Source organism: Protomyctophum parallelum, assembly GCF_964188405.1.
Source record: "Protomyctophum parallelum genome assembly, chromosome: 22".
NCBI classification, from domain to species: domain Eukaryota; kingdom Metazoa; phylum Chordata; class Actinopteri; order Myctophiformes; family Myctophidae; genus Protomyctophum; species Protomyctophum parallelum.
Window position 1 is genome coordinate 23,108,830 of NC_139714.1, and position 14,582 is coordinate 23,123,411.

The window sequence follows — 14,582 nt, forward strand, 5'->3', positions numbered from 1 at the left end:
CTGACCATGGAAAGTCAGATTGCAAATTATAAGCAGTGGTGGAAAAAGTACTCTGATGTTAAAAGAAATAGAAATACCACCATGTAGAAATACTCTCTTACAAGTAACAGTCCTGTATATTCAGAATTTCACTAGAGGTAAAAGGTATTGGCACTAGAATATACTTGAAGCACAAAAGTAAAAGTACAAATTCTCAGAATTTGTCCAATTGTTTTTAATATAGCCGATGGGCTATCTTCTAATAGACAAACTGTAAGATAAGTCTTAACCCATTTTGACCTGAGATCAGATTCTAAAACTTTCTTCTACATCCTGACAGTTTTCTGAAAAAGCTATGTTTCTATGTCAGTCGTTCTTCGATTTTTCAAAAATAGCAGATCTACAAGCTTGTAGCGCGCCGCTCGTAGCGCGCCACTCGGTGGTGCGCTATGAGCTTGTAGACCTGCTATTTTTCAATAGCTAAAGCATAACGTAATGCTAACACCAAAATGGGTTTTAACACAAAGCGCGCTACCCCTATAAGCCAGAACGTCGTGTCAGTGCTATGAGCTTACAACCCACCCCGGAAGCGATGATGGCCGTCCATATTTGACGCAGATTCTCATTCCAGGCTATATGCATAGCCGTGGAATGTTTTCACTTTCTTAGCGTGATCAAAGTTTAGACTCTTATAAGGTCTCAAAGATGGCAGTTTGACTCATTTTGAGGAGAAAAAGGACTATTAAGCGTGCACGCGGCCGTGTGCGCGTCGGATTCGTGTGGAGGCTGTCTAACGTGAGTAAAAGCAAAAAAAATAAATATATAGGTATATACTGTGTATATAGATATATATATATAAAAAGAAAATGACTTGATTAAATTAAATTAAAGAAAGATGAGGTCCCTCGTTTTGGCACAGGCGGGTGCAGGTTGCAGGTTGAAAAGACCCTCAGCTCTGAACTCGGTAGAATCTGCACCTGGCTCGCTGATAACAAACTATCCTTACACCTGGGAAAAACTGAATCCATCCTCTTCGGATCGAATAGTAATCTCAGCAAGGCAGATGGCTTCTTGGTTAGAGTGGGTGACAATATTATCACACGAAAAGATCAAATTACCTACCTAGGTTCCATCCTGGAGGCCAATCTTTCCGGTGATAAAATGGCCACCAACGTAATCAAAAAAGTCAATCAAAGAACAAGATTCCATTACAGGATCTCCTCACTGGTCAGCAAAAACACCTTGAAGACCTTAACAGGAGCCCTCGTACAAGGTTTCTTTGACTATGCATCCACCTCTTGGTACCACAGCACCTCAAAGGCCCTTAAAACAAGGCTCCAGACCTCCCAAAACACCCTGCCACCTTTGACAGGCTGGGATGGCTTAGGGTCGACGACAGAGTACAGCATCTTGCAATGGGTCTGGTCCACAAGATTCGATACACCACCAAGATACCCATGTACCTGTCTAAATACTTCCTTAATGTAAACGAAGTCCACACCCACAAAACCAGAGGGAGTGCAACAAACCATGTACAACCCAGATTCGGCACAAACAAGGGACTAAATTATTTTCGCTCCTATGCCACCAAAATGTGGAACGCCCTACCAACAGTCATTAAGACATGTGAATCCCTTGACTCCTTCAAAACCGCTCTCAAAGGGCACCTACGGATGGCTGCAATTCGAAACTGGCCTCTGTAAAAATCTGAATCCCCCCCCCCACCCCCCCCCCCCCCATTTCCCCTCACTGTATAATGTATCTTTTCCCTTTTTTGCTTCCTATATGATGAATTCCTGTTCTGTTCTTTAGCTACATAGAAATGTCTATTTGTATGTCTCTAAATGTTTGTATGTCTCTAAATGTTTTGATGAATTGAACAATGTGGACCCTGTTGTAAACAAGTGTAATGCTTAATTGGGTCGTCCAGTCACAGTTAACAGTCTTTGTATTGAGTTTGTGCTTAAAATGTACTGTAAATTCTACAAACTGTTAATAAATATTTCAATCAATCAATCAATCAGCGGGTCGTGGAGAGAAGAACGAGGTCCCGTGTTCTTGACACTGATACGGTTAATTGGTTGCTGCTTGATGTGTTGTATAAAAATCTAAATCTGCAAACTAAATTGTAACAAAGAGTTTTCAAATAATTGTGAGAAGTAAAAATTTACCCCTTCCCTGAGATGTAGTGAAGCAGAAGTATTGAACGTTACATACTTATAAGTGAAAGTACCCAAACATTGTATTTAACCCATTTTGGGCGGGAACCCCTTTTTGGTGTTGCATTATGTTATGCTTTAGCTATTGAAAAATAGCAGATCTACAAGCTCATATCTACGAGCTTGTAGGTCTGCTATTTTTGAAAAATCGAAGAACGACTGACATAGAAACATAGCTTTATCAAAAACTGTCAGGATGTAGAAGACATTTTTTTAATCTGATCTCAGGTCAAAATGGGTTAAGTACAGTACTGTACTGTATAAGTATTTTAAGTACAGTACTGTACTGTATTGTATTTAAGTACAGTACTTGAGAAAATGTACTTACTTTCCGCACCCGTACTGCACAAGTGCACAGACGCTATTCCACTTAAGGCCACGAGGATAACCAATATTTCCATTGAGTGAGGAAGGTGGAAAACCCACAATGACATTAACACCTGGACACAGTTACCGGGTTTTATTGACCCAAATGACCAACCCATCTGTGTTGGCACTATGGTAGCAAGGTAATAAGAGTTGTAGTGTCAAGGTTATGGCAATTGTCTCTTAAATCTTTTCTAAGCTAAAATGATGGAAGGTGACATTTACCTGCACAGCAACGAAGATTATAGATTCTAAGAGTATATGTGCCGGTGATGAGACATTTTGGCCGATATCGATATCCGATATAATTAATTACCGACGTCGATATGATCTCATTCTGTTTTAAGATACGAGTAAAAAAAAAAAGAGTCTGCCGTGAAATAATATATATTCAAAGATTTGCACCGCATTCTCACAATTTTGAAAGAAAATAGCAGATCTACACAAGCTCGTAACGCGGCACTTGGTGCCGCGCCATGAGCTTGTAGATCTGCTATTTTTCAACAGCTAAAGTTTAAAAATAATGTTTAAAAGCTAAGGTGACACGTGCGTTTGTTCCTGTTTTATTTATTTTTTATTTTTCTGTGGCATATATGAGTGTAGACCAGGGGTGGGCAACTTTTTTTTTTTTTTTTTAAGATATTTTTTTGCGGCTTACGCCTTTATTGATTGTTTAAGGGATAGAAAGTAGGCTGACAGGAAACGGGAGAGAGATGGGGGGATGACATGCGGTAAAGGCCGTGTCGGGTCCGGGAGTCGAACCCGCGGCACACCGCGACTGGATCACCAGTCCGGTGCCCAGACCGTTACGCTACGGCCTGGGCCAAGGGGTGGGCAACTTTGACGATGGAGAGGACCACTATATTTCCACACTCACTCCCTAGGGCCATATATTACTGTCGTAGCAAAAATAGCCGATCTACAAGCTCAAAACGCGTCGCGCTGCGACACATTTGAGCTTGTAGATCGGCTATTTTTGCTATATTCGAATTGGAATCCAGAAAATTTACATTTTTATGTAATTTCAAATGCCTTTAATTATACGTGTGTTGAGCATTGAGCTACTAATTTAGACTGAAGTAATTAAAGCGGGTCATGTTTGCATGTTGTGGAATTGTAAACAGCTGAAACCAATATTATATCAGTATTGAGGGCCACAATAAGTGAAGGTGGGGGCCGCATGTGGCCCCCGGGCCGCCAGTTGCCCATGTATGGTGTAGACTAGGTGTGGTGTCGGACGGACCTGCTCGCTCATGCTGTTGATACCGTCGGGGCCCAGGAGGTTGACGGCCTGCTTGACCAGGTCCGTTCTGCCACAGTTGAGCATCCTGAAGCCCAGGTCCTGCAGGAACTTGGCCTCCGTGGACGTCGCGTCCAGTTTCCTGGAGGCGCAGAAGCAATCGTCTGCCCTGCGTGCGTGTGTGCGGGGGGGAAGACACATTTTAGACATGATGCATGACCTTTTTTCTGACAAAAACTAAATAGAACTACATACGGTATAAACTAAGCCATGGTGACTAAATATACTGATATTTTTTATCAACAAATAAAAACTAGACTAAAATGTTAGGGAGGTACTAGTGGAGAAGAGACCCAGTAGTAGTTTGGTTGCACCTTGGCTGTTGCGCTCTGAAAATAGATGAATAGAAAATGTAGATAGTGTAAAATCTGCCTTTACGATGCCATCAAGGCACCGCCAAAATGCATTTGTCGACGAAATGAACTGTAGATTGAGTCAAATAAAAGCATATGGTATTTAGTCAACTAAACCTAGACTAACACCAAAACATTTCAGGTGACTAAAATATGACTAAAACTAAATGAAAATGTATGCAAAAGACTGTCAGGATCAACACTGCGATAGGGATGCATGCATCCATGGACAGTTGGACACATATACGCCCGTCGCCTTTGCAGTGAGTGTAATGAAAGGGAATAAAATATATATATATCTTGGTAAAATAAATTGAAGTCAGGGACCCAGCTTTGAGAAATAATTTCAAGAGCTGAGAAGTGAAGTTAATTCAAAGTCAATCGAGATCAGTTCTGCAAATGGAAACTGTTTAATTTCAAATTTGTGCTTTTTATTGCTCTGCTTTGATCATTTACTACAGTGGCTATTGCGACGCAAAACATCCAGCTGTCAATCATTTTTTGTCTTGTTACATATTACATACATGTGATCATTTCTTGTTACATGACGATCTACACACTGCTTTATCTTGGTGTTCTGGCTGTGCTGTACATGCATCAATGCAGCATGGTCCAAGTCTATTCATTAACTCTTTTTTTGCAAAAGGCCATATATATATACGTACGTCGACGCTACGTGCCGTCATATCTCAAGTCCGTATATATATATATATATATACGTACCCCAACGTACATATACTCCGTCTATATAATGGTTGATGCCTACGGAAGCCTTTAACATTGGTCCAGTTCCTATATAGGCCTAAATTATATCATATATATATATATAGCACATTGGAAAAGTTTAGCAACAGGCACATTTGTCCTTGTACGGACATCATTTTGATGACCCCTGTAAGGACCCTATATTTACAGTCAGTATAGACGATCTCTGTCTCGCACTGCTCAGCTGTTCATATATATCATATAGGATTAATGAAAAATCAAATGCTTGAAAAAAAAAACATTTTATCTGCCGTGTGTATGACCACAATATTGATCCATGCTTCTTGTATAGGCTACCATATATCACTTGTCACTTAAGTTGTTGAACGTGTGCTGTGTTGAAATCGGAATCGGATGCATTTTTGATTACAATCAGTGTGTGCCACATTGTGAACTACACAGGGTTCTTAAATCCCGATGACACACATTGACGTGGCAGGTTTTACACACTCTAAACGCGTGAGGAATCAACAGGCTTGAAGGTCTGTCAGGAGGCAAGCAAGTTCTCTTTGTTGAAGTTTATTTAACGTGCACACCAGTATACACGGATGCTCCAGCTCACAGGCCGGTCTCCAAGGCAAGCATAACGATACAAGCACAGAGTTACAGTTTATATAGCAGTTTAGTCCCACCCACAAGGTGGACCCAGAGGCAGGACGCAGAATCGATGAATTGACCATTTGCTTGCAGACACAGGAAGAGGGGGGGTGAGAGGGGAAGGGGGGGGGGGTGGGGGGGGGGGGGAGGGACAGGATGAGAAGGGGTCTGTTGATCTCCAAGTATGGACAAAGGAAGAGACGGGGTGAGGATAGGTCCCAGGACAACAGAGCCAAGTGTTGAGTTCTGTTGTTCTCACAGCATGGTTCAGAGCTTCAAAGCTCGGTCTGTATAGACTAATTTAAAATGATCTTTAAATGAGTCTAGAATATGGAAATTCCTCGTCAAATCCTTCCTCTTGTTAATTAAACAACAGCTTAATTAAACAATAATTGTGAATTTTCCATCAATATCAAAATAATACATCATAATACATTTGAAGAAAATACATAAAAAATAGGAGTACTTGTAACATATTTGAACTAAGCAAAAATAATGACACATGGGTTTAACAATCATGGCTAGGCAATCAAATAAACCAAGAAATCCCTAAAAATGATACTAATACAGTACCCTGTTGAATCAATTTGACCTGTATTTAGCACAGCAACATAACAAATAAACAGAAAACATCATATTTCCAAACAATATTTTCTTTCCAGGTGGTCGAGTGATACCCACACTTTTTTTTTTTTTTTTTTTTTTTTTTTTAATTGGGCTGTCTGGTAGGGGGAGGTGTGTGTGTGTGTGTGTGTGTGGTTAGTGGAGCAAATGACAGGTAGGACAGTCCTTCAGGGGGGGTTGTAATGGGTGCATAACCTGGACCGGCGGTTGTAGTCTTGTCTGGAAGCGTAGTCCCTTATCGGCTCCAGTTATCCTGTCCACTACCCCCTGGCACCCAGTGTCCAAAATCTTCTTCATCCCTGTGGTCTCCCTCGGATGATGAATGGTAGACTGGATTGCGTTCATAATAGCCCCTACTGTCCTCTCTCTGCATATGATGTCTTCTGTTGTGTCCAAAATCTTCTTCATCCCTGTGGTCTCCCTCGGATGATGAATGGTAGACTGGATTGCGTTCGTCATAATAGCCCCTACTGTCCTCTCTCTGCATATGATGTCTTCTGTTTTCGTTCTTGTCACAGTCTTCTTCTTTGTCTTTTGACAGCATAGTGACAGCGCTCATCATTGCAAGCTGAAGGACTTCGGCCTTGTTTTTATCCTGTTTCTTCTCTTTTTCGTTCATCTCGTTTTCGACGTCCTCTGCATGAGTTGCATGCTTGATGATGTCGGCCGGATCAGCTGTTCTGTAGCCAATGAGAGATTGTTTCACTCGCTTAGAGAGTTTTTCATGCATGTTGCTTATTAGCTGGCTGACCAGGAAGGCTTTGGCAAACGGGTCGTTCTGGTCTTTTCCTCCTCCGTGGATGAGTATGGATTCCTCCAGGCGGTGGCGGAACTGACTGATCGTTTCATCTTTGCCCTGTTTACAGTTCTGCACTTCAGTCAGATTTAATATCGTTGGGAAGAGCGTCATAATCTTCTCACACACTGCATCCACAGCAGTCATGTATCTGCGATTGTCCTCAAATTGTACAAGGACAGGCCTCTCATCTTGATACGTTTGGGCGACATCTAGGACTGCTTGCATTTTTGAAGGTTCCATATTCTTGGCACAGATGTCAAGTACTTCTTTCATTGTAGGTCTGTATGTACGACAAAAGGCCTGCAGTTCTTTAGTCCAGCGGCGTCCTCCCACTTCAGTAGGCGTTTTCAGTGTAGCTGCGTATTGGCCTATGTCATCTGGAGACCACAGGCGTTGCACCATCATTACATCGCAGTGCGGATTGGCTACTTCTACCATGGGGCACTGTATGTCAGCCAGCAGTATGTTGTCCCCGTCCTCCTGGTCCATCCATGGGTAAGAACAAAGTTCACTTGAGGTGGGCACCCCGCCCGGCAGGCGACAATACTCTGATGCACCCTGTGCACGTCTCGCTGTCCCAGGCCCTCTTCTTCCCTGCTCATGTGGCGGTGTGCTGCCCTGAGTGATGGCGGCACTGCTGCGATGGGGCCCTGTCCCCCCATGGCTGCCAGGGGTGGACGGATGCACAGATGGAAGCAAGGTCTGTGGTTTCCGTGTCGTGTCCGCATCGTCACTGTTGGCCAGCTCTGGGCCAGGGATGCCAGTGCAGGATGGACGTCGGCTCTTAGCAGTGTCATTGGACCGAGCGGAGCCTTCCTTGTGTCGAGCCTCTTTCAATAGGCCCAGTGCAGCGGATATCAGGATTACCGCTGGAGTAGACGGCTGCAGGCCTGCAGCAACAGTCTCCAGAAGGCTGAGCACAGCGGACACCAGGATTGGCGTTGGAGTCGAGGGCTGTAGGCCCGTAGCAACAGTCTCCAGAAGGCTGAGCGCAGTGGACACCAATATTGCCGTTGGAGTAGAGGGCTGCAGGTCTGCAGCAACAGTCTTCAATAGGCTGAGCGCAGCGGATATCAGGACCGCTGCTGGAGTAGAGGGTTGCAGGCCCGCAGCAAGAGCCACAGCCGTCCGCTGTAGCTGGATGGCAGATTGACCGGCCCGCATGGAGCCCAGGCAGCCCAGGTCCAGGGTCTGCTGTGGAGGAGACAAAGGAGAATTCTGAGGAGCCAGTGGCCCGCTCTCTTCCCTCAAAGAATCTATGTTTGGAAGTTCTCTCATATGACTCTCCCGTTGTCTAAATTGTGCTTCCTCCATCCACATTGAAAATACTTTTCTGTGGCGGTCACATCTGTCAAGTTTGTGCGTTTTAACTGACTTTTTCTTTCTCATTTTCTTCTCAGCTTCTTTTAGTAGTCGGTCTAAGTCAAGCAATTTTTTTATACTTAAAGAGCCTTGTTCTGGGAACCCCATCTGTTTCCACTCATCAAGGCAGTCTAATGCTTCTGGACCATATTTTGCAACCATCCCGCTCATGAGAGAAGACCATCTTTCTTTATCTTCTTCCACTGGCGCACTTTTTTTATTTCCCATACTGACTATCTATGTAACACGGTAATCTTTGTGCTACAAACTTTACTTGGTGTAAACACGGTATCTTTATGTCTTATCTGAGAGTAACAAGATGTCTTTATGTTGTTTTTACAACAAGGTTCTTATGCTATTCTCAGTATAACAAGGTGTCTTTGTGTTTACAAACTTTACTTCTCTTTCTTTACTCGACTTAATGCAAAACGCTGTATCTTTATGTTTTCTTTATGTTTTCAACAAGGTTAACAAGACCTTGGCTTAATGCAAGGTCTCTTTTATTTTCTTTACTTAGGCTATGCTTGCTGCTGTATTTTGTGAATAAAACATACAATAGCTAGAGGTAGGTTTGGCAAAATATGGTCTTAGAATTTATAATTAGCTCTTCAATTGTCTGAAATTTGGAAGATTCTCGACGTTTTTTAGTGTAGCCACAGGGTTTTTTTTTTTAAATCCAGGCGTTGAACTCCATTGATGCAGCCATGACTCTTAGATCTGTCCTTTTGGAGCGGTTTTGTTGACGTCAGTTGTGGCTTGATCTTCTGGAGCTCAGCGACACAGGATCCCGCTTCTGACACCAAATTGACGTGGCAGGTTTTACACACTCTAAACGCGTGAGGAATCAACAGGCTTGAAGGTCTGTCAGGAGGCAAGCAAGTTCTCTTTGTTGAAGTTTATTTAACGTGCACACCAGTATACACGGATGCTCCAGCTCACAGGCCGGTCTCCAAGGCAAGCATAACGATACAAGCACAGAGTTACAGTTTATATAGCAGTTTAGTCCCACCCACAAGGTGGACCCAGAGGCAGGACGCAGAATCGATGAATTGACCATTTGCTTGCAGACACAGGAAGAGGGGGGGTGGGAGGTGAGAGGGGAAGGGGGGGGGGGGGGAGGGACAGGATGAGAAGGGGTCTGTTGATCTCCAAGTATGGACAAAGGAAGAGACGGGGGGGGGGGGGTTGTGGGGTGGGGGGAACAGGTGAGGATAGGTCCCAGGACAACAGAGCCAAGTGTTGAGTTCTGTTGTTCTCACAGCATGGTTCAGAGCTTCAAAGCTCGGTCTGTATAGACTAATTTAAATGTATTCAAATGATCTTCAAATGAGTCTAGAATATGGAAATTCCTCGTCAACATCGACTGTCCCTGCAGCAGGTCTAAATGCAAAGGTAGTCCGTGCGTATAAGATGGCCGGTGCACCCTGTTTTATCCAGACCACCACACACATACCCATGATGGATGCTAAACAGGCACAAGATCGTCTGGAATTTAAACCGTGTGGGCACTGCATGGTCTGAAAATGCAGCGTTTGGAAATTGCGATGTACCAAACAGTACACACTGCTGCTCTGCGCTGGGCCCTATTCATTATTTTTTGAGAAAGTTTCCCAATTATTTTTATCATACTACTATGTCATTATTTTGAGAACGTTTTCTGATTATAATGACTTCCAGGACCCCCCCCCCCCAATAATATAATGGACTTCTATAGATAGCCTAACTAGATTTTAGAGCGAACACTTAGCGCTTCTCAACAAGTAGTAGTATAAGTGTGTGCTGGCACTCTCCCATTAGCACCATGCAGCTTAAATCAATGAACTGCGTGAAGTGCGTGCGTGCGTGCGTGCGACAAAGAAGAGTGAGACACCGAGACAGAAAGAGAAACGGACTGATTTAGAAACAGTCGAGCCGTATAGAGAGAGTTTGTTAGATCAGTGGTTTTCAACCAGCGGTCCTTGAGGGGGTTCCAGGTGGTCCCCGCATGCTAAATGATGGAGAGATGCTAACCAAATGGACTCTTATTATTATAGATCTTTAACTCTTGAGAGCGTAGGTAGGGATGCTCCGATCAGGTGTTTTGGGGCCGATATACCGCTCACTGTTTTTCTTATGATTGGCCGATACCGATCTTGTGAAATGTTGCAAATTTTAATATTTCCAAAATATTCTTTTACTTTATTGAATATTTCCAAAATTATTATGTCAAAACTGTTCCTGTGTGTGGGGGGAGGAAGGGGAGAATGTTTAGGCCTGTAACAAAAATGCAAAATGATATTATGCTCTATATATCTGATCGACATTTATACCACTTAAATGGTGTAAAAGATCAGTTTCTCCAGATAAGGTAAATTGCCGATCACAGATGGGGTAAATGCCGATTACCGATCAGTGTGAATATCTGTCCGTCTGTCCACCATGGGGTCAAGAGCTTTCAGCCGCTCTGCCCCTCACCTCTGGAACTCCCCCCTGATATAAGAAACATGGACTCTATCACCATATTCCAAACTCACCTCAAAACCCACCTGTTTAGGCAGGCTTATGACTCTATGTGACCTGTGTCTTCTGCTGCAAGCTGTGCCCTAGTTTTGTTCTGCCTTTAACTGTGTTTTTGTACTGATTTTAACCTGTACGGCGACCTTGAGTGCCCTGAAAGGCGCCTTATAAATAAAATGTATTATTATTATTATTAATATCGGTCGATATGGCCGATCACCGATCCCTGGCCGATTATCGGAGCATCTCTGCCAGAAAGTTTGCGGAAACCATTTCAATTTATGCCTTGATATGAAAAGGGTTGAAAGATAGATAGATAGATAGGAATGTCATCACGTCGTCCATACTTGAGCTGCCGCGGCTCACAGTCCACCCCGGGCAGCAGCAGCCGGGCGGCCTGCCTCACGTCGTCGCTGTCCACGGAGAAGCTCCGCCGGTGCTCCGTGTGCGCCACCGCCACCCGGATCCACTCCATCAGCGGCGGCAGTACCAGGAAGGGCCTGCAGAGGGAGCGCAGAGAGCGCAGTTCGAGTGTTAACCCATTTTGGACTGAAGTCTTCTAAATCCTAACCTTTTGCTGAAAAACCCATGTTTCTATGTCATCATGCATCTTTTTGATGCAGTTCCTCTACTAGATGTGTTAAACGACGCTGAACTCGTCGCCAACATTGCCGGACAGCTTGAATTATCCTCTTTCTATCTGAATGTTTTTGTTTCATTAAGAAATGTAATCACACCCGTGTGAACCGAGTGGTGCAACTCCCCTCCCCCCTCCACTTGTACTCATACTGGTGCTCATGAACACATACATATAGGACCTATATGTATGTGTTCATGAGCACCTATATTATAGGTGAACCAACACATAGGCGAACACATAGGTGAACATGGACATTGCTGGTTGTAGGAGTGGTTGCACCACTCAAAAACAGACATGTTATGAGCTGTCCCGATGGAAAAGTGATGCATGTGCATATAATGTGCAAGGAAAATAGTAGCCTACTTCGCAGTGACTGTTAAACTTGCTGTATCAGCAAACATTAAACTTTCTCATTAAAGATATAGCCTTATAGAGATGACTGAAAATGTCATTTCCACCGGCTTAATATTCATAATCTCCAACTCGTCTTAGTCTGGACTGCAGAGATTGAGACCTCAAGGCTGCAAAGTGTGCTAGGTCATTAGCTACTTTAATCAAAAGCAGTAATGAATGAGTCATCCCCAGTCGACACATTCCTATGTCATCGTTTATTCTCATATACCAGACACGGTGCACCTGTATATATTTTCTAATCGCCCATCCTGTAAATTGCCTGATAACCTTCAGCTTGTATCCTTTTTCTCTCTGTGCCGCCGTTGCGTCTTCATGTCAAACCCCTTCCCTGACATTCTAATTGTGACACGATGCCATATAGGATGCCGTCCTCGGAGAGCAGCAGGATTTATTAAGCCAATTTGTATTAAACCATTTAGGCCTGACGTCGAAAATTAAAAAAGAAAGTCTTCGAAATCCCGACAGTTTTCTGAAATACCCATGTTTCTATATCAGTGGTGCTCAATATTGCATGTCAAGGAACCCAAAAAATTGATGTAAGAGGCCGCTGAACCCCATCTAAAAAATATGTTGTTCCAGGGACAAAGATTTAAGTAAAAAAATAAATCTATATTCCAAATTTGCGCCACATTTTCACGATTTCTCAAAAATAGCAGACATACAAGCTTATAACGCGACACTCAGTGGTGTGCTATGAGCTTGTATAGATCTGCTATTTTTCAATAACTAAATTATAACAATGTTTAAAACACCAAAGGGGGTTCCTGCCCAAAATGGGTTAACGTAGTGAGAAGGGAGTAGAGAGAAGGCTCACGTCTCCATGCAATTATTACCGGTATTATTATTATATATACTTATTATTCAATATTAATAATATAGGCTTACATCAATGTACAGCATTGATGTTGGATATAAGACAGAAAATATTGCTCTTATCTTTCTTGAGCAAAAGAAGAGAATAAACACATCATCTTATGTAGGTCACTCGCCACAAAGGATAATCAAAGCAGTCTGTCGATAAAAAAAAAGAAGAAGAAACTGCACTATAAAACTCCCTATAGTTAAAGATAACATAATATTTCTCTATGTGAAGGAGAACGTTAATGTGTGCAACGTGGAAGGTTCTTGATTGGAGCCTATATAGATTGTTTCCAGAAGCCCAAATGCACGAGGGGCTTAGTCTGAATAAAAGGAGTTAAGTACCGTACAAAGCCATACACCTAATTAATCCATTTGTAAACCATGATGCGTTGTGTTTTCACTGTCCAACTCCCTTTGCGCCAACCAATTTCCTCATATACAACAAAGTTTACTCTTTCTACACCTACATATACTGTCTGCCAGAAATTCAAACGCTGGCAAAAAACTAAACCACACAGGCTTCTTCAGCATCTTTGGCTGACTAATTTGACTGTACACCGGGCCTCTCCGCCGCCTTGATAAAACTTGTGTTTGACATATTTTTTTCCCATTCCGGGTTTCAAAGAAAGAGCCGGGCTCAGTTCTGGAAGGGAAAGAAACGTCGAGCCAGCTGGTCCATGCAGCGGTGGAGAGCCAATATACATGAGCTTATGTGTGTGAAGATGACTTCTATTCCCTTCTGTGAATCTTCACTTCTTTATACACAGCGACATCAAATGATAAAACACCTCAAAGACAAGTGTATCGTCTTTAATCTCAGCGTGTATTCCGTCATCCCTCTATGATGTTATCCAGTCTGTCTGCCATCTCTCCTATCCCACACACACGTCTTTGAACACAGTTCTAAATAGAGCATTGTCTCTCGAGGGACCAGGCGGCGAGCCACCATGCTGACATTGTCACTCTCAATCCGGCAGACCCTGCACTGCTCCGGGGTCACCACCACAACCACCACCACCACCACCGCAGCATTTTATCTCCTCTTGGTGGAGAAGAGAGAAAGTTTGGAGGAGGATGTGCCCACCAGGCTCCATGCATGGGAGAGAGTCGGCACATACAGTACAGTACAGTATAGTACAGTACAGTACTACCAGCCCACGCAGTGCGTCACAGACTCGCTCGCCTCTGGAGTTTATAAAGTATTGTAGGATCATCCGTAGCAACCCTTAAGGTCATTCAATCATATTTCCAAGAAAGTACGTACATCTCTAAGAGCTATAGCAGCTCCCAGAGGTAGTTTTATCCCACTTATTTAAGTGGGATGACAACGTTTCGACCCCAAACGGGTCGGGTAACTGACCTCCAAAAAACATGGATGTTTTGTACGATCACCTCAATCTGAGCTCAATTCCAATACAAAAGGGAGAGCCGGTAAAAATCATTATTAAACTCTATAAACCCTCATCGCGTTCCAATCTCGCCCTAGGCGATCTGTGATCATACATTTATCTGGCCCAATCTCGCCCTAGGCAGTGAAACTGTTAACCCATTTTGGGGTGGGAACCCCTTTTGGTGTTTTAAACATCATGTTATAATTTAGCTATTGAAAAATAGCAGATCTACAAGCTCGGTGGCGCGCTATGAGCTTGTCGATCTGCTATTTTTGAAAAGTCGTGAAAATGTGCAAATTTGGAATATATATTTATTCAGAACGAGCGTTTTGAACTCAAATCTTTGCTTCGGGGGGGGTTCCTGGAACAACATATTTTCAGATGGGGGGTCGGAGGCCAATTACACATCATTTTCG

General features: G+C 43.2%; 1 protein-coding gene across 1 annotated transcript in view; it reads right to left on the bottom strand.

The window, feature by feature from the left end:
* The window catches only part of LOC310853751 (ankyrin repeat and BTB/POZ domain-containing protein 3-A-like), a 215,180-nt gene that overhangs the window by 28,940 nt on the left and 171,658 nt on the right, over positions 1–14,582 (bottom strand). Inside the window, 2 exon segments of the mRNA XM_083758173.1 lie at positions 3,808–3,973; positions 11,208–11,360. Coding sequence (XP_083614299.1) covers positions 3,808–3,973; positions 11,208–11,360 — 319 coding nt within the window.